Source organism: Dermacentor albipictus, chromosome 5 (genome assembly GCF_038994185.2).
Source record: "Dermacentor albipictus isolate Rhodes 1998 colony chromosome 5, USDA_Dalb.pri_finalv2, whole genome shotgun sequence".
Lineage (NCBI taxonomy): Eukaryota > Metazoa > Arthropoda > Arachnida > Ixodida > Ixodidae > Dermacentor > Dermacentor albipictus.
The window spans coordinates 145,673,974-145,692,778 of record NC_091825.1 but is presented as its reverse complement, the minus strand read 5'-3'; the positions used below and the strand labels follow the sequence as shown (position 1 = coordinate 145,692,778).

The following is an 18,805-nucleotide window of genomic DNA, read 5'->3' as shown; positions in this document are numbered from 1 at the left end:
TTTTGACGCTTTCCCCCTGCCTTGCGCTAGCTAGGTTATGAGTTTTACGTATGTTAGACGACTTTTAGCTTGCACGCCTTCTTGCATTTTGCCAGTGAATGTCGCTTTTGGGTCATTGATTCAGGCCCCGATCCAAGCACTTGCCCCCCTTGTATAAACAAAATTGAATGAGACAACCTTTGATTAATACGTTCTCGCGCGTTTCGCTGTAATATGAGCTGCGTCTTAGTGCGAGACAATTGTTTTGGCTTATTCTAGCATCACTTACGCTATGTTGTCACTTAGCGCGGTCGGCCTAGTTTTAATGGCACGGGTTAAGATTGACGGCACGGCTAACGCGTCAATTTTTCCTCTGGGCTTTTGTGAACGCCTGCGGCTACTTCGTGATCCAACGTGTTCCTTACGCGATCCCTTTGTAAAAATATTGCGCTGAGACAGAGCGCTGCCTGTGTTTACAGGGAGGGCCCCAGATAGCTTCACGCGGACGGGCTCTACCTATTTATGGACAAATAACGTGCTTTGACGTCGCAAAGATCAACAACCGTATGATTTGCGCTTGACTACAGCCACCTATATACACTAAGTGACATGCCACTATTAAGCGAGGGTTTTGATGGTACCTCGTCACGCTGCGGCATGCGTGAAGATGTAAGCACGTCTGTGGGATGACATTTCTAATCTTCCAGATTTCTAATCTTCCTGCTAGGTTACTCAGTGGTATGTAAACGAAAGTCGATCTGACCTACAGGGAAGTGTAAACGGCTAGAAAAAGCACAGAACCCAACGCACTATGTTGTACTTCTTGAAGTGGTAATTGTTTAGCCTGCTGTTGTGCTTTACGTTTGATAAGCCCACACACTGACTTGCTCAGCTCTTTAGAGCAATTGAAAAACATGGCATAATAAAGACAACGACAAAAACACAGTGCACAGGACATATACTAAACTTCCAGCTGAGAATGCTTCAGAACAGTAAATTGTTAGACTAGTTGGTTCGGCACATCTTGCAGAGGTGAGTGCATCAGGGGTATTGAAAGAACGGGACAGGATAGGAAAGACACTCACTTGCAACAGAGTTTATCTTGAAAACAACAACAAACCACCCACCACAAGCCCTCTTGCACATGCACTGACATTGGAATTTTTCACTCTAAACTGCAGATAACTGCCACCATAACCATAACTCCGCTGGTGTAAGTTGCAGCACTGTCGGCACATGTAAGAATGCCTATAAGTATATATAGGTGGAAAAAGAGGGGTGTGTTACGTTTTGCGCCAGGCGTGTCGAAAAGGATCAGACAAGTTCCGGGTGAACGACGTTTATTAACCCATGCTTGTGGGTTGAGGCTCGGCAAGAAAGAGAAGGCCGCTAGCAAGGGGCACTCTGCTTTTAACACTTAGTGGCGCATGCGCACTTCGCAGAGTGCTCTTATCAAGACGAGCGCCAGCCGACACAACACCACCTCCCCTTTTAATGGAGCACACAGTCACTCAGAGTCCAGCTTGGAATCTATCCGGTGGGCGACGAACTCGCATGGGGTAGTGTCTTGCCTCGGCGGGTGCTGGTGTTGCCTGTTGCGCAACCGGAGTTACCATGGGCGGTTGAGGACTGGAAGGAACTGGTGCGCCTGCAGTCTCAGGATAAAACAGGAACTCGCTGGTCGTAACTTCGCCAGCTGTTCCATGCCTAGGGGTAACGTCCTCTGCAGGCCTCTGTAACAGCTGATCCTGGTGCCGACGCCAGGTGAATGTGCCCCTTGGGGTGGTTGCACGTACTTGGAAAGAGACAGGTCCTGTTTGAGCAACAATCACAGCGGGAGTCCACTTTGGTTTTCCCGAATAATTACGTGCTAACACGCTGTCGCCTACCAAGAAGTGACGTTCGCGACACGGACGACTTAATGCCTGAGTGCACTGTCTGTGTGCTACTCTTTCCCCCACGGAAGGCTTTACGGCATCTAGCCGACTGCGTAAGCGTCGTCCTAGGAGCAATGCCGCCGGTGATTCACGAGTCGTCGCATGTGGCGTGTTGCGATACGACAGCAAAAATTTATGCAGCTTTACCTGCAATGTTCCTCCGGTGCCGTCTTTGCGCAGCGCATTCTTTAAGGTCTGGATGAAACGCTCTGCCAACCCATTGGAGCTGGGGTGGTAGGGAGCCGTGAGGACGTGGCGCGCTCCCATTGCCTGCACGAAGTGCTTGAACTCCTGCGAAGCAAACTGAGGTCCATTATCGGAAACAATTGTTTCAGGGTAACCAAAACGTGCGAAGAGCTCAGTCAAACAACGAATCGTGCTTTCTGTAGTTGTCGATCTCATTTCGAAAACCTCTGGCCATTTAGAATGTGCGTCGACCACCACTAAAAGCATGGTATTCTGAAAAGGTCCCGCAAAGTCTACGTGAACACGCTGCCACGGTGAAGTCGGCCATGACCACGGGTGAAGAGGTGCGTTGATTGGAGCGTTACGTTGCTCTTGACAACTAGCGCAGCTTCTGATGCGAAGTTCCAGGTCCGCCTCAAGAGTTGGCCACCACACGTAGCTGCGTGCTAGTTCTTTGCTGCGTACGATGCCGGGATGGCCGTCATGGAGTTCGTCCAGAACGAACCCTTGTAGCTTTGCAGGCACGACTACTCTTGCGCCCAGCATGACGCATCCCTGATGCACCGTCAGTTCGTTGCATCTGCGAAAAAAAGGCTTCAACTGTTCATCCTTGATCGACGCGGGCCATCCTACATTTGTGAATTCCTTCACTTGACAAAGAATTCGGTCTTTACATGTGGCAGCCGCGATATCTCGACTAGAAACAGGCAACGAGTCCAAGCGCAACGAATAAAATGTTTTCTCTGTTTCTGTGGTTTCCACTTCAAGAACTGGCAGCGGCAGACGCGAGCAGAAATCGGCTTCAGCGTTCTCGCTCGATTTTTTGAAGATAAGATTGTAGGAATAGGCTGCCAACGTAACGGCCCAGCGTTGCAAACGAGCAGCCGCGATGGTGGGAATACCGGTTGTCGGGCCCAATATTGTTTGAAGCGGCTTATGGTCTGTGACCAATGTGAATGAGCGCCCATAAAGATAGAAGTGGAACTTCTTTACACCGAAAATGATGGCTAACGCTTCTTTCTCCAGTTGACTGTATTTCTTTTCCGCTTCAGATAGCGTGCGTGAAGCGTAAGCAATGGGCCGCGCCCTTCCGTCATCGTAGACATGAAATAGGACCGCTCCTACACCATACTGAGAAGCGTCGCATGACAGCCTAAGTTGTCTTTCAGGGTCATAGTGTGCGAGCGTAGGTGGTTGTGCCAATAGCGCTTTCACTTGGTTGAACGCTTTTCTAGCATGCTCGTCCCAGTGCCACGCTACCTTTTTTTGCAGAAGTCTGAAAAATGGTTGAGCTATCGTTGCTAACTGGGGCACGAACTTACTGTAATAGTTCACAACGCCCAACAAAGACTGAAGCTGCTTCTTTGATTTTGGTTCTGGAGCCTGGAGAAGTGCGTCAACTTTATCTGACAATGGGGCAATGCCTTCAGCGCTGATTTTGTGCCCAAGGTAGTGAAGTTCGCTTTGAAAAAACGAGCACTTCTCTTTCTTTACCCTGACACCTCGGCTTTGAAGACGCCCCAGCAGCGCTTCGAGATTAGCTAAGTGGTCTTCTAGGGTTTTCCCAGTTACCAAAATATCATCTAGGTAGCAGCAAACACCCTTGAGGTCCTTCAACATCGTGTCCATTATCTTTTGGAAAATCCCCGGCGCGGAAGCGATTCCAAAAGGTAATCGGTTGACGACAAACAATCCTTTGTGCGTGTTCAAGGTTAGGTATTGCTTTGAGGCATCAGACATGACCACTTGCTGATAAGCGCGGTTTAGGTCGATCTTTGAAAAATGAGTGCCACCAGACAGAGCCGCGAATAAGTCATCGACCTTCGGCAATGGGTAACGTGTGACGTCAAGGCACGGATTCACTGTCACCTTATAATCGCCACAGAGACGTATGCCACCGTCTTTCTTGATAACGGGTACCACTGGCGTTGCGTAATCTGACGTGGCAACGGCCGTTATGATGCCCATTTTTTCCATCTTCGAAAGTTCAAGCTCAACCGCCTTTTGCAGTGCGAACGGCACGTTTCTTGCTTTGAGAAACTTCGGTGCCTGATTAGGCTTGAAATACAGCTCGGCCCTTTCTTCTGTAATCATGCCTAACTCATCTTTAAATAGAGAGTCGTACTTTGCGATCAAGGCGTGTAGCCTTTCCTCTAAACGACAAGAAAAAGGCAGCTCTGACCTTGGCAGCTGGTGGACGTTCCAGATTTTGCTCCACTCCAGCCTAATTGCCTGAAGCCATTCCCGACCCAGCAACGGCGGCCCCTCCTGGTCGACGACGTATAAAGGAAGGCTCGCCGTGTTGCCACCGTGCTGCACCTTGACTTGCAGGACGCCTTTTGGGATCACCAGGGCTCCTGTATAGGTGCGGAGCTTCACTTCTGTCGGGTTGAGCCTGGCTGATGAAAGAAATTGGCGGTATTGTTTGAAAGGCATGACTGTGACGGCGGCACCTGTATCTAGCTCCATATGGACTGTCACATCATTTACTTTCATCGGTACCATGATGGGCTCAATACTGGGAGCAGATACGCCCTTTACGGATACCACTTCCGAGCGGGATACTACCGATAACGTTTTTACAGTGTCTTTGAAGGGACGTTTCCCTCGCGACGTGCTGGAGGTGCTACGGCAAACTCGTTGTAGGTGTCCCCTTTTGTTGCACTTATAGCATTTGTCATTTACGTGGGGACACGCTTTGCAGGAATGTTTCGGCGACCCGCAGCGAAAACATGCCTGCGACTGGACACTCGAAGTCGCCTGTACCTTATGCATGAGGTTGGCTGTAGACACCCCTGCACGGGCTTCCGCAGTGCTTTTCGTTGCCACCTCCATAGCCACAGCGCGCTCTACCGCTCTCTGAAACGTAAGCTTGCTATCCTCCGTGAACAGCACTCGCTGTATATCCTCTCTTAACAAGCCGCAGACGAAGCGATCCCGGAGGGATTCATCTAACGTGCTTCCAAAATCACAGGTGCGTGCTAGCTTCCGTAGCTCGGCAATGTAATCAGAAATGGACTCGCCTTCGACTTGCTGCCTCCTGTGGAACTTTGCTCGCTCGCCAATGACCGACGGTTTCGGCGACAGATGATCCCCCAGCGTCTTCTTTAGTACCTCGAAGCTCTTGGCTGAAGGCAGCTCCGGGGCAACCAGCGATTTCAGAAGACTGTAGGTACTGGGGCCTATGATGCTCAGGAATGCATGTACTCCGTCACCTTCGGGAATGCGGTTGACGATAAGAAACGACGTCAGCCGTTCTTCGTACGACGCCCAGTCATTCGAGGAAACGTCGAATGGTTCCATGTGGCCCAGTTGAGCAGCAAACTGCGTCGAACCTGCACTGGCTTCTTCGTTCATGGTATCAGTCAGCGAAGAAAAGAAAAAGCAGTACTCTTCAATCGTCGATACTGAACAGAGGCTGAATGCCGAGAACACTTGCCTTCCTTGACGCTGCGCAGCTCTTCAAAATCCCATCCTCATCGCCACGTGTTACGTTTTGCGCCAGGCGTGTCGAAAAGGATCAGACAAGTTCCGGGTGAACGACGTTTATTAACCCATGCTTGTGGGTTGAGGCTCGGCAAGAAAGAGAAGGCCGCTAGCAAGGGGCACTCTGCTTTTAACACTTAGTGGCGCATGCGCACTTCGCAGAGTGCTCTTATCAAGACGAGCGCCAGCCGACACAACAGGGTGAACTTCCAACTGAGGTTTATAGAAAAAAAAAGCCACATATAAATCCAAAGACGTCTGAGCATTTGGTCATCTGCTTTGTGTACACAAAAAGTACGGAATTCTTTTAAACAAGCCTTAGTTGGAATTTGGTGCCTGTTGTATGCACTGCGTCTTTGTCCTTGGATTGGGAAAAATTGGGGATAAGAGTTAAGGGAGAATACCATAGTAACTTGCGATTCGCTGATTGTATTGCCTTGCTTAGTAACTCAGGGGACCAACTACAATGCATGCTCACTGACCTGGAGAGGCAAAGCAGAAGGGTGGGTCTAAAAATGAATCTGCAGAAAACTAAAGTAATGTTTAACAGTCTCGGAAGAGAACAGCAGTTTACGATAGGTAGCGAGGCACTGGAAGTGGTAAGGGAATACATCTACTTAGGACAGGTAGTGACTGCAGATCTGGATTATGAGACTGAAATAATAAAAAGAACAAGAATGGGCTGGGGTGCATTTGGCAGACATTCTCAGATCATGAACAGCAGGTTGCCATTAACGCTTAAGAGAAAAGTGTATAACAGCTGTGTCTTACCAGTACTCACGTACAGGGCAGAAACCTGGAGGCTTACGAAAAGGGTTCTACTTAAATTGAGGACGACGCATAGAGCTATGGAAAGAAGAATGATAGGTGTAATGTTAAGGGATAAGAAAAGAGCAGATTGGGTGAGGGAATAAACACGAGTTAATGACATCTTAGTTGAAATCAAGAAAAAGAAATGGGGGGCATGGGCAGGACATGCAATGAGGAGGGAAGATAACCGATGGTCATTAAGGGTTACGGACTGGATTCCAAGGGAAGGGAAGCGTAGCAGGGGGTGGCAGAAAGTTAGGTGGGTAGATGAGATTAAGAAGTTTGCAGGGACAACATGGCCACAATTAGTACATGACTGGGGTAGTTGGAGAAGTATGGGAGGGGCCTTTGCCCTGCAGTGGGCGTAACCAGGCTGATGATGATGATGTCTTTGTTGCACTGTTTTCTTTTTGTTCTTCATTATGAAAATGCTCAAGAAAATATTTTTCTGAGCTATCTCGATTTTACTTTCAATGATACAAGAAAAAAATAGAAGCATGGTCATATCTGTCCCCATTTGCTACCTTTCTATCATGTTTTGACGATTAATTCCAGATTTATATTTGCTGAATTTGTTTTAGGTAGAGTGCTAGCAGGCAGTGTAGCATTGTTTACATTGTTGCAGTGCGTTTTTGTTTTCATGCCCCATAATCACATCATGGTTTTGACTCTTAGAACTCCAGAATTTAATTCTTTATGTTGTAGATCATTTATACGTGGTGTTGAGCTATATTCCTTGGATGTTAGTGTTCCTCATGCCATTGAAGAGAATAAAATTCTGTTTATTCTAGAGGTGGACAAACGTCGAATTTTTCTTATAGTACATATCAAATATTGAATAGTCAAACGTTAATGCATATATCTAGAGCAAGGCCATTTGTTTTGGTGTAGTTAGGTACATTGCCTGTACTGACTTGTGCAAAAAGAACACTTAACTATCAGGGCAAAGGATCACTGCTTGATAATTAAAAAAAATGTGCAAATTGTCTCTCAACAACATTAGATTGTATTCTCATACACTTGTTGTGAGAACCTCCTGCTATAGCATGGCTTCTAATTAGCTTCAAAGTGATGGTTGTTATCTTGCACCATTATAATATCATGTTAAGTGTTCTATTAGTATGCTCTTATATTGTGCATGAAGTATGCACAGCTCTTTGGGAAACGTGCTTGAACAAAATACATCTTTAACTCTGTGTCTGATGATGCTCTCCTGGTTGGACTGTTCTGGCAGTTTTCTGATAGAATGATTTACCTGATCAACTTTGTTGGGCTATGTTGCCTAAATTTATCAGTCAACATTGATGTGCTTGTATTTTGCTTGATGCATTCTGCATTCATGAAAATACTAAAATGTTGCATTATTATTACAAATGAAGAGCACATGACACACGCCTGTGTCCTTCCTTTGTAATGTTAGTAGCATCTCTTTTCATCCACGATTAACTTGTGGAGCAGCCTTGAACGCGTTCTCCTAGCCCTTGGAAGATAACTGTTATGCATAATGGTAATCAAACATCGACTCTTTATTTTCTTTTTACCATCCTTACGCCTCGTACCTAGTGCTCCTTGTAGTTGTAAAATGTAAGAAGTTAATGAAGGATGTTTTCACTAATGTGCGGCTTGCCCCTTTTGTGTGTTCTCACTTTAGGCTCCACCTGATCGAGTGACAGCTGAGCAACGACATGCAGCCGAGAGGACATTTCTTGACTTTCAGAACACTCGAGCTCCATTTGAGCTTTGCAAATGCATTTTGGGTGAGTCCTGCCCACCTTGTGCATAGGGCACTAAAAAATTTTGTATTAATTTTCACTTACTGGGTCTTTGTCGGTTTGCTGCATACAGCAGAATTAATCAAGCCACATTGGCTTGCTGTTGCACTTGCAAGTGCTGCTGTTGCAACTGGGCCAAACTTGGCATAGTGGAAAAAGACAAAAGGCTATTTTTGATGGGTTAGCTGGCTTAAGACATTTTAGTAACTTATTGCTGGAAAAGAAATTGCAAGATAATGTCCTTGTTTTCCTTTTTTGTCTTTGCACTATTTGCACGTAAAGTTGTCTTAGCACCCTGTCGACTAGCCCAGCAAACACATCTTATTGGCAACATTGCTCTGTGCAGTTCTTTCAGATCCCTTGGTCATGCTCTATTTATTTCTAATTACCAACTGTTGGGTGCTGGCGGGAACTTGGTGTGTGTTACTGGAACAGTTTGGATAGTTACAAATTGTAAAAATGTTTGGGCAACATTGCAGTTTGTTTATTATTGGCAATGCTAAAGTATTCTGGTCTTCTGAGCATGATGAAGCAGCAAATGTTAGAGTTTACAATAAAACCTACCACTTGTTACTTTCAGTGGACATCCGTAAGTACTTTGTCATGTTCGTAGTGGGATACTACTAACAATAACCTTTGCTATTCTTTAAATGCATTTTTCTCAAGGCAGATTGGTTATTACAGTCCTTTATATTTATTGGGCATTTTGAAGATAACAACAATAAAGACACCACTAGCATGATTTGGGTTTAAATATTGTACTCTATTGCTTTTCAGTTTATCATGTAGTGTATATAAGATAAAGTGCACAGCTTTCAGTGAGATGTGTTGCAGGACTATTTGCTGAATTTTGCTTTAGGTACTCTGTAACGTAACTAGTGATTAGTGTACAGATTCCATTTTATTAGGTTGACACTCTTTGACTTGGATAACATTGAGTTTTAGCCTGACATATGCATATTACAGTTTACTGAATAGCAAAGATGTAGGGGGGGGGGGGGGAGCTAATGCATTTATGCCACTCAAAAAGCTGATTAATGTCAGTGGTAGTTTTCGCATTACTGCATGCTGCAGGGTATTTCTCTTATACCTAACGCCACACTCTGTTTGTCATCAAATCAATTCATTAAGCTGATGTACAATATCCATAACTCTTTCAATTTTAAGTTATGAGTACTTATATTTTGCTAATCAGTCTTTGACCCACAGTTATTGTGAATGTGCCTGAAACTGTCCCATGCCTATATTAACACATTGAAATACAACTTTTCCCGATGTTATTGACTTTTGGAAATCTTTACCTGGCTATAAAGGTTCCCCTCAGTTACATGAATGTTTCGCCATACTAGATGGCAATCTAGCTTCATACCTTTTCCTCTATTATTTGCATAATTTCTGATTTTGTTGATTGAAACATGTCTGCACTTTTTGGAAGTGTACGTTTTCAGCCTTGTGCTTTGCACACACTCCTGCATTAGCCATTTCTGTGCTACAGTATGTTAAAATAAAAAAATAATGTTCTGTTGGTTTGTTTTTTGTGAGTTACTGGCTGATGTTTTCTGTCCCTTTCCCTGCTCCAACAGAGACCAGTGCCGTGGGTTATGTGCAATTCCAAGCAGCATCCTTGCTCAAGCAAGGCCTCATCCGCGAATGGAAGTTCATGGAGGCGGGCCAGTGGCCGGCGCTGTCCCAACACCTGCTGCAGCTGCTCGCATGCAGGCCGAAGTGCGTGATTTCTTAACTATCTTGATTTTCATGGCCTTAACAGCATGTTTAGGTTCAGGCAACGAAAAAGACTAGTTGGCAGCCTTTATTTTGTTACTTGTGCGAAGTTCATCAGCCACCGTCACACTTAACTCGAACACTGAAGACAGGATATCCAGCATATCCCAGCTCTTAAATGAAAAAAAAAAGAAAGAAAGAAAAGAAAAGAAAGAGAGAGAGAACTCTGTGCGAGGTACAATTATAAGATGTATGCAGAGGTGTGACGACTGGGCACCATAGGTCTTATAGTTGTTCCTTGCAAACAGTTTTTTTTTTCTCCAGATCTTCCATTGCACAGCTTGGCTAAAGTTAGCTGGGACATCCTGTATAGAGGATTAACTTTAACATACGTGGGCTGTAAGGGGCAGTCACCAAATGCTTTGGACGTAAGATGTGTAAATAGTGCATTCAAGTTACTCTGATCAGAAATCTCCAGCATCACCTGCACGATAAGAAAAAGGCACTTAAGGCATGTTTGGGTTAAGTATGACGTTTACTGTACTCGAAAGAGGTAAGATAAATGTGGATGTGCAAATAGAGTTTCTGTCCAGTACTTGAGCATGTTCCAGGCCATCTAAACAAGCAATATCTTATTTAGTACAGTTGACTTCATTTAATTAAACATCAGAAGAAGAGCAACATAGGTTTCAATTATGTGATTGAAGAGATACTGTCGTCTGTGTTCAAGGGCCATCCTGTGAGGTGAAGTTTAGTGGCTTGTACTTAGCTAGACTACTGTCGTCTTCCATGTTGATGTTGTAGCATGATGTGAAACTATCCACCCTAGAACAGTTTGCATGTCCAGCAGTGGCTGTAAGCCGATTATTGGCAATACACACCATAGTTGATGACAGCCTAAAAATGCAGTGGCAGATACACCGCTGTCCAGTGCAGAGATAATTTGCATTGAAGTGTCGGCCAATTACGTTTGCTCACTTTTGTGATGTTGCAGGGGAGGCAAACTTTTCCATTATCAGCTTCCCTTGGGAACTGTGTCTTCGATAAGGTGGCACAGAGGGCAGCTGCAGTGACACATAGTGGGTGGAGCCTAGACTGAATTCTAAAGTTGTCACCGAGTGTAGTTGGAACCAATCATTAATCTACATTGTAATAAGTTTTCAATAATGGATGTTATGCCACTGTCTCAAGAGGACATGTCGCACCTTTTTTTTTTTTGTTGTTGCAAAGATTAGTTTTCATATTGAAATACTAGTACTTGACCTTCAGTTCCTGTAATTCAAGTCTCTCATTTTCTAAAGCCATTTGGCCTGTTCTATGTTAGGTTATTGACACTTGTCTTATTTTTTTTTCCCTCTAAAGTATTTTCTGCCATGTTACTGTGCAGCATGGAGAGCTATGTGCGCGAGGAACTGGCATTGGTACTGGCCCTCGGCTCCAAGCGAGCCAGTGTGGATGATGGTGCTATGGCCCTGAATGACATTCTGCAGCAATCAACACAGATGGTGGCTTCTGGAGACCAACATCTGGTCAGGGCCCTTTTTCCCCTTGCATTTCCTGACTGCTTTTATGACAGTGGCAATTTACTGTAGAATCTCAGTAATACAACCTCACCTGATACGAATTTTGGAATACTAATACGAATTTTTCAAAAGTCCTGGCCCAAGCCTGTAAGCTTACAACTTGCTAAATTTCGAATGTTATGAACTGCTTATTGCGCCGTGGTGGGTGATTCGAATAATTGAGCTGCCATGCAATCCCTGGCGACATGACAAAGAGGCCCCAACGTGCCAAATACCTTTTAGCCTTTTAGTGGCTGCGCTGATGTGCCAGCGTTCGCTTTCCTGTTGACAGGAAGACCAACAGAACTGTGCTATGACTCCTTCCGCTCCCTGCACTCCTCCTCAAAGAAAGAAAAGAAAAGAAAAGCATTTTGCCTTGTGCAGTCCCATGCAACTTGTCAGCTGTTTTCAGGCACCTTGTAACTTTATCAAGAGCCTGCAATCACACGCGACACAGTCTTGCCACATTAGCAGGATCGGCAGCATTGGCTTCCATGGGTGCCCTAATCTCTGTATTTCACACTTTTCGTTGTCTTCGGTGCCCGATGACAGTTCAAAACATTTCTGCCTTTGTGCCCGTCAGGTCGCACAATACGAAGTAGCTTCGCCTCCATAATGAATAGTAAATCGACTCTCGTATCTTGCTTAAATCATCCCCTTTAGCATCATCAGGCAACAGCTAGGACGCAACAACAAAAGAAACTCGAGATAACCTGGCAGATCTCGAAATGTTCGCCTCATCAGTTAGAAGCACTCAGTTTTCAAATCTATAGCCGTGCGCTTTCTTTTCACCGGCAACATTGTGCATTGCCAGTGATCTGCGGGTGGATCAGCCATCTTCCATTTCGGCAGCGAGTGAAACGAGGCTGAGAAACCATGTGGCCAGGAACAATTTCAACACAACCAACAAAGATGAACGCAAGTGTAATTACGCTGTTTGCGGAACTGTGCTGAATGAGGAGACAGCAAGCAATCTTGGAGCAGTGCAATTGACGCGGTCCATTCGCATTTCAGAGGGTGGCACAGCGCAGAGCTATGAGCGCAGCCCATTTGTGTTTGGAGGGGTGGAAGAGAGATGGGAGAGAGGTGTGCGGAGAAGGCTGGAAAATGAGTGTGCGGCGGCTGTTGGGGCAGTGGGTTATCATGCAGTGGCTCGAATTTCTCGTTTTCTTTTTTCTTTTCAAGGATTTCGCATTTCACTACCTCTCAGCACGGAAACCCAACAGCTAGACTTCATTGTTATAACCGATAATGTGGCGTCGGGGCATTGTAGTAAGCAGGTTATTTCACTATGGAAAACATACAAAAGTTGACGGTGCAGCAGCTTCTCATTGTTATAACTGTTATATTGTTAAAACTGGTATCTTTATAAGTGGGTTTGACTATAATATGCATGTGTGCTTTAACTTATTGCCTTCATGTATTTAAAAACCTAGGATTCTTCAGCATTTCAAAAGATGAAGCGTAACAAATACTGCTAAAAGAAAGTCTGAATCCACATGCACGAAAATGATACAAATAGAAATACTACCATCATTTTCATGGTAGGTGAACGATCACAATGCCCGAGTTTTCTGTAGTAAACTTCAGTAGGCAACTCTGTGGTCAATACAAATAAAAATAGAGCATTATTTCTGTGTACTGTTAACATAGAAGCATACTAACATTTTTGTATTCATTTTCTCTTTCAGCAATCTATTGGCTGCTCCATATTAAGTGCTCTTTTGGTTGAATTCTCGAGTTCGACACGGGCTACAGATGTTGGCCTCACGTGGGAGGTTCATCTCAGAGCCAAGAAGTCATTTGAAGTGAGTATTAAGCTTGCTGTGTCTGAGTGTGTATACAGTCTATGCCTTTTACAACAAATTTGCATACAACATGCTTTTGGACATGATATTCTATTGCTTAGTTTGGTCTGCCTATGTTATGCTTGCAAGAAGTTGCGCAAGCCAGCATCCGGAATACAGCGAACAGCGAGGTGTCATACATGCCACTAGTGTGTGCAATTACTTTGCAATTGCACACACTCCGTTCTTGTTTATTTACTTTTGAATTTTTTCATTACTTTTGCAGTCACCTCTGGTTTCCAATAATCAAACACCAGACTGGTATATGCAGCAAGGTTCCACCATTTCACAACATACTGCAGCCCCTGTTTTGCATAGAGCTGACTTCGGATATAGCGGATCTTTCTTGTTGGATTATGACAGCACATTGTAATGACCGTTGACTGTATACTCGACATTCCATGTCTCAACTATTTTGTTCAGAGGGACTTTTGCCTGGAAGTGGAGCATGATATGTGTGACTGTTGGCTAGACTTTTATGTAAAGGGGCCTAGAATAGCTTTCTTGATTAGTGAAGCATAATGTGTCAGCCGTTTGTTTCATAATTCTCCCGGAATTGAAGAGTTGAAATAATCTTGAGGGTATATTAGAGTGAATGAAAGCTCAAAGCTGATAGGTGAGAAATATGCTTAAGATGGGGGGCTAATTTTAGCTTTTGTAAACATCTGAATGCATCACATTCTTCGCTCTTGCTTTTGCCATTTTTGATATCACTGCTGTGCCCATGCCTGTCAGTGATTTGATGGAGCCGATGCAAAGTGTCCGGTTCAGACTCTCAGTACTATATTAAGCCGCGGTGACTATGGTTGTGCACGGCACCCAATAAACCATTAGCGTGTGTTGTTTTATGTTTTGCCATCTGTTGTACATGCATTTCAACTATACTGCTCCCTTGCCAGACAAATCTCCATTTAACATGACTCTTTTCTTAGCGTCATACTATATTGAAGATTGCTGCTTTAATAGAAGAAAGGTAACATGTTTTATACCTCCGGACCCAGGCCAACCACCTGCGGAAGGTGTTCCAGTTCTGCCAACAGGGCCTTCGAGAGGCAGCCAATCGCCTGGGTTCTGGTCCAGTGCGACCTGAGGACCGCAACCTGCTACGCCGCCTGCTCCTGCTTTCAGAACAGCTGCTGTCCTGGAACTTTCAGTTCTCGATGCTGCGTATCCACTGATGGATTGGCTCTGACCATGCATTGCTTGCGACATCTTGAAAGGACAGCTATGTCTGCTTGCGGCTATCTTTTAATGGCTTCAGTCATAGTGTCTGCACAAGGGAGTGCAAGGTTACTTTGCATGTTCCAACTAGTGGCAACAAAGAAGAAAGTGCAGAAATTGCACTGATTGTGTCACCCTCTGCTAAAGGAAAACAGTGGTACAGTCAAACCCACTTATAACGATACTGGTTTTAACAAAATATTGGTTATAAAAATGAAAAGCTGCTGCACCATCAACTTTTGTATGTCTTCTATGGGGAAATAACCCGCTTACTACAATGTCTCCATCCTGCATTATTGGTTATAACAGAGAAGTCTGGCTGCTGGGTGTCCGTGCTGAAAGGGAATGGAATGTGAAATGCTTGAAAAGAAAATGAAAATGAAATGCAAGCCCCTGCATGATCGCCCGCCACCTCAATTGGTGCCGCGCGCTTCTCTCCATGAGAGATGCACGCCAGCTTCGTGCACATCTCTTCCGTCACCCTTCCGCCCCTCCGAACACGAATGGGCTGCGCCCATAGCTCTGAGCCCCACCACCCTCGGAAATACAAATGGATTGTGCCAACAGCACTGGCAACACTGCCGGCAACGCTCCCAGATTGCTTGCTTGGCCCTCGCAGTTGCATCTTTATTCTCTGGCCTTCATTCTGTGTAATCCTGTTAATGGATTAAGTTGCTTGTGCTTGTCTTTGTTTGTTGCATTGAAGTCGTTCCCGGCCACGTTGTTTCTCAGCCTTGTTTAACTTGCCACCGAAACGGAAGATGGCTGGTTCACCCGCTAATCGTTGGCAATGTATGATGTTGCTGGCGAAAAGAAAGCGCACTGCTATAGATTTGGAAAGGAGGTGCTTCTAACTGATGAGGCGATCGTCGCGAAAGTGCTTGCATCGGATAGCAACAGTGACAGCCACGAGGGCAGCACTGACGCAGGAGGGCAGGCTGCCTCAACATTGTCCCCGGGGGAGATCCTGTAGATAATTCAGTCCCTTGTGAGCTTTTTTTTTTCCTGAGGGACCTTCCACTTTACAATGTAGAGCACCTGGATGTCTTGGAGGAGAAAGATGTCGGCAAGCTTCGCGTAAAGCAAGCAAGGCTGGCAGACATGCAGTTTTCTCGTACAAGCCAGTGGGAAAGACGTGGCAAGATGCTTGTGGCGATCTCACTCCAGCATTTTTTCTGAATTTCTCAAGCTGAGGTGTGGCCGTGGCAACCTTGCCACATTCTTTAAAAGGCTCCTTTGGGGCCACCGAAGCGATGCCTTGGCGGAGCTAGTATGTCACTTGCCGCCCGTGACCCTTCTTTGCAGTTGTTATAGCAGTGTCATTGTTGACACCCGACAAGGTGACAGCCGCGGACTGTTAACAACACACGATCGGAGCGCTCAGGAAGCAGAGTTAAACAGATAAATGAGTCGAAACAATCAGAAGCCGGATGGAGAAAGGTGGTGGGGAGAATTGACCTCCCCACCATTATAGTTTTCTCGGAACAGCTGCGCCATCCCCTATTTTGATTTTTTTTTCATTTATCCCAGTTATAACAATCATTGGTTACAACGCTAGAATTTTCGTGGCACTTGAATATTGTTGTAAGTGGGTTCGACTGTATAATTTACTTGAATAGGGAAAGTAATTCCAAACAATGCTGCCACAATGCTACCACATAGATGCTACCACATGGAAAGTTGAGTGCCTTGCTCTCAATCCATGCTGCTTACAAGTGTTCTTTCTTGTAAGTTACTACAAAATTAGAGCTCTTTTCATAAAACAGCAATTATTCTATCACAGCGCAATATGCATGATTCACACTTTCCTGTCTGCACCTAATTTCATCAATAGCCTGCTATTGATGATTGCAAGCTCTTATGTGCTCTCGAACAGCTAGCACCATTTTTAGTCAGTTTCGGTGTTCTTTTTCCGCCACGCGCATATTTTTAAGGCGCCTCTGTATGAAGCAACCATAAAGTTTTTATATAACTTTTTTTTTTCTTTTGCAATATTTTTGTGTAGGTATTACTTTTCAAATTATTTTTAATAAGCATAGTGCTTTGGATTAGTACTGTCGAAAAGAGAATTTTTTCTTCAATTTGATACTATAAACTTTGGTATCAAGCGCGCTCTGTGATAAGAAAAAAAGCTTTTACTATACTAACCAAAAGCTGCTGCTTTTCTTGCGGACAGGAAAGTGTTAATTACTTTTTGTATTTTTCAATGACTGGCCAGGGGCAGATCAACTATTCATGCTATGGGCCAAATTTTATTTCCACGACGTTTGCGGCATATTTCCAGAAGAACATGTAAATGTGAAAGGTGTAATGAGAGTTGATCAGCTTTCATGACTGAAGTGGTTCGGTGATTATATTTCGTCAGAACCTCTGCTTAAGGCTGTAAAGTACTGTAGGAGTGGCTACAGGACTCATTAAAGATGAGTATTGTATATTCCTTGTGTGTGAAGAGCGATGCTAATGTATTTTGTTGCTAGGGCAAGCATCACAGTGGAACCCTTCTTTTGCACCTTTATAAGCTCACTAACATCATCCTGGTTTAAAAGGAACAAATATCCCAGTTGTCCAGAGAGTGGAGGTGGCCTTATTATACTACTACAACGTAGAATAATCAGTTTTTCTTGCTCCATCTTTATGTGAAGCCAAAAGAAAGAAACGAACTAATGTCAGCGGTATCTGCTGCTGCTTGTTTTCCTTTCAGATAATCTATGCCTCTTTAAAATTCTCTTATGTCATTTAATTTTTCAAGAATTCTTGCAAAAATGTTAGCAGTATACGTGTTGGCACAAAGAGCGAGACAAACAAGAGGCTGAACTAGAAGTGGCCTAAATACAACACAAAAGACCCACCCAGTTTAGAGACTCCCAAGTTGCTTGTTTAGAAACCTTGCAGTGCGTTGAGGGAAACAGAAAGGGACTGACGTGGAGGATATTTTGCACCAGTTCATTGACTGTGTCTATGAGAAAGCCATCTTTTTCTTTCCCTTGACTCAACGACATGCAGTACCTCGCAAGCTTGTGGGTCTTTTTGAGGCACAGCAGACTCCAACACTGCGGCCTGGCCTTGAATGGAAAGGGGCATTTGATGAAACTCCACAGCTGTTACTACAGGTGGGTTGTGCCTGTGCATGGCAGAATTTACTTGCTATGTTTGAATTGAATAGCCTGGCTGTGTTCAGCACATGAGGGTGTGCTGATAAATATTTTAGCTGTCATTCTTGTCGCAAATTAGAAAAACAACACTTCTCTGGTGTGCGATTCGGCATCTTTGTTGTGCATTGTGTCCTTTTTTTTTGTCCAGAACTTGGAGGAAAGAGTGCCAGACCATCAGCCAGGCAAACTTCTCCAGCTTTTCATAAAGATTGCACATCTGTCTGGTATGCACCACAACAATATTCTGTGTAAATAGTACAGGATGGGCTGTGCTGGCAGGGCTGACAAAGTGCAAGCTTAGAAAGGGGAATGCAGCCTTCACACAGGAATACATAATAAAGTAGAACCCCATTCATATGTTCTGAAAAAAAAAAAAAAATCGCGCGAGAAACATACTATTCGGGAAAACATGTGACCTGAACTAACTAAAAAAATTCAACAGACACAACTATTGTTGACATCTACGTAATGCGAAGTGTCTCGGCTTGAGAAGCCGACGTGCATCGAGCTGGTGGTGCTCCAGCAGCCAGAGACCCATTTTGTTGTTTTTCTATCACATGCTGTTTTAAGAGGGTGACGGGAAACCGAATGAAATCGAGTTGGTGGGCGACACAGAATGCCACCGAAACGAAACGTGATGCCCACATCACACCGCCTGCAGCAGGGAACAGCGGCACGTTTGGTTAATCGCCTACTAAAAGTGTGCAGTATGCTACCAATGGCACTAGGCAGCCATGTGCAGTCAAACAGATAGGTGAAGATGCTTATTGCAATAGGTTTGGTGGTGATGGCTGTAAATGCGGCGTGTGACGACCCGGGTAGAGATTTGCTGGTACTGGAATAAGAAACTGTGCACGCTGTCATTTTCACGTGAGACAGGCAGCTATATACTGTTCTCGGTTGCCCGTGCCTCACACCTTTATTGTTCACACGGGATCTAGTGGCCGGAAAACATATATGATCGCAGTCTGCTGCAGGGAACAGCGACATGTTTTGGTTATCGCCTACTAAAAGGGTGCGCTATGCTTCCGACTGCACCACGCGCTGTGAAGCAGATAGGTGAAGATGCTTATTGCAATAGGATTGATGGTGATAGCTGTGAATACCACGTAGGACGACCCCAGAAATGAT

The 18,805-nt window shown here is 44.7% G+C and overlaps 2 protein-coding genes across 3 annotated transcripts in view; one reads left to right on the top strand and one right to left on the bottom strand.

Moving 5' to 3' along the window:
• Positions 1-18,805, top strand: part of LOC135906286 (exportin-4-like) — a 66,591-nt gene that overhangs the window by 157 nt on the left and 47,629 nt on the right. For both annotated transcript variants that reach the window (XM_065437611.1, XM_065437610.1), the window contains exons 2-7: positions 8,050-8,155; positions 9,754-9,895; positions 11,280-11,421; positions 13,146-13,262; positions 14,303-14,468; positions 17,526-17,632. In XM_065437611.1, the coding sequence (XP_065293683.1) occupies positions 8,050-8,155; positions 9,754-9,895; positions 11,280-11,421; positions 13,146-13,262; positions 14,303-14,468; positions 17,526-17,632 (780 nt within the window). The remainder of the gene's footprint in view (positions 1-8,049; positions 8,156-9,753; positions 9,896-11,279; positions 11,422-13,145; positions 13,263-14,302; positions 14,469-17,525; positions 17,633-18,805) is intronic.
• Positions 1,491-5,593, bottom strand: LOC139060116 (uncharacterized). The gene is made up of 2 exons (XM_070538954.1): positions 4,285-5,593; positions 1,491-2,682 (listed from the first exon to the last, which is right to left on the bottom strand). The coding sequence occupies exons 1-2, from the start codon at positions 5,457-5,459 to the stop codon at positions 1,491-1,493; spliced, it is 2,367 nt and encodes a 788-aa protein (XP_070395055.1). The 5' UTR covers positions 5,460-5,593.